The 1026-nt window shown below is 49.5% G+C and overlaps 1 protein-coding gene across 1 annotated transcript; it reads left to right on the top strand.

The window, feature by feature from the left end:
• Positions 1-342: 342 nt before the first annotated feature.
• Positions 343-684, top strand: LOC137817460 (uncharacterized). Its single transcript, XM_068620750.1, has one exon. The coding sequence runs from the start codon at positions 343-345 to the stop codon at positions 682-684; it is 342 nt and encodes a 113-aa protein (XP_068476851.1).
• The last annotated feature ends 342 nt before the right edge of the window (positions 685-1026 follow it).

The raw sequence follows: 1026 nt of genomic DNA, 5'->3' as shown, positions 1-1026 counted from the left end.
GCCATCGAGTACTTCACCAAGTGGATAGAGGCAGAGCCCGTGGCACAGATTACTACGCACAAGGTACAACACTTTTTGTGGAAGAACATTGTGTGCCGCTTTGGCGTACCTAGGTGCTTGATATCCGATAACGAGACCCAGTTTGCCAGTTAGCAGTTGAGGTAGGTATCAAGCAAGTGTTCGCATCAGTCGAACACCCCCAAACCAACGGGCAAAGTGGAGTCAGCAAACAGAGTTCTGCTGAGGGGGTTAAACAGAAGGTTAGAGAAGGCCAAAGGGGCGTGGGTGGAGGAAGTACCAAGGATCGTATAGGCATACCACACCACGCCCCAATCCTCTACCATGGAGACGCCTTTCAGTTTAGTGTACGGGTCGGATGCGATGATCCCTGTAGAAATAACTGAAAGCTCACCACGCTTTCAAAACTTTGTGGTTGAAGAATCCAACGAAGAAAGGCGGGTAAACCTGGATCTACTAGACGAAGCCAGGGAGGAGGTCAGAATAAAAGCCCAAGCGGTAAAGAGGAGAGTAGAGCGGCAATATAGCTCTATGGTGAAGCCGCGGCAGTTTCAGATTGGCGACCTAGTGATGAGGAAGGCCCACCCATACGAGCTGGAGAATAAGCTGTCTCCCAAGTGGACCGGACCCTTCAGAGTTACCGAAGCTAAGGGCAACGGCTCGTAAAACCTAGAGACCTTAGAAGGGGGTCCCATCCCGCGCAGTTGGAATGCAGCCAATCTGAAGTTTTATTTTAGTTGACTTATGTAAAGCAGCTATGTAACAGTCTTGATAAAGGGGACGCTCTTTTTCCCCTTCCGGGGTTTTTTAATGAGGTCACCCAAATAAAAGAAAAAACAAGTTTGAGAAAAAACCGTGCCTTGGTTTTCAGTCTTTATCTTTCTCCGTTTGAAGTAGTGTGCGGCGTCGCTAGTAAAAGGGGCGTCGCCAAGAAAGAAGGCGCCGCCAAGAAAGAAGGCGTCGCCAAGAAAGAAGGCGTCGCCAAGAAAGAAGGCGTCGCCAAGAAAG

The sequence above is a fragment of the Phaseolus vulgaris genome, unplaced genomic scaffold, assembly GCF_000499845.2.
Source record: "Phaseolus vulgaris cultivar G19833 unplaced genomic scaffold, P. vulgaris v2.0 scaffold_70, whole genome shotgun sequence".
NCBI lineage: Eukaryota > Viridiplantae > Streptophyta > Magnoliopsida > Fabales > Fabaceae > Phaseolus > Phaseolus vulgaris.
The sequence above is the reverse complement of the archived record's forward strand: the minus strand, read 5'-3'. Positions and strand labels throughout refer to the sequence as shown.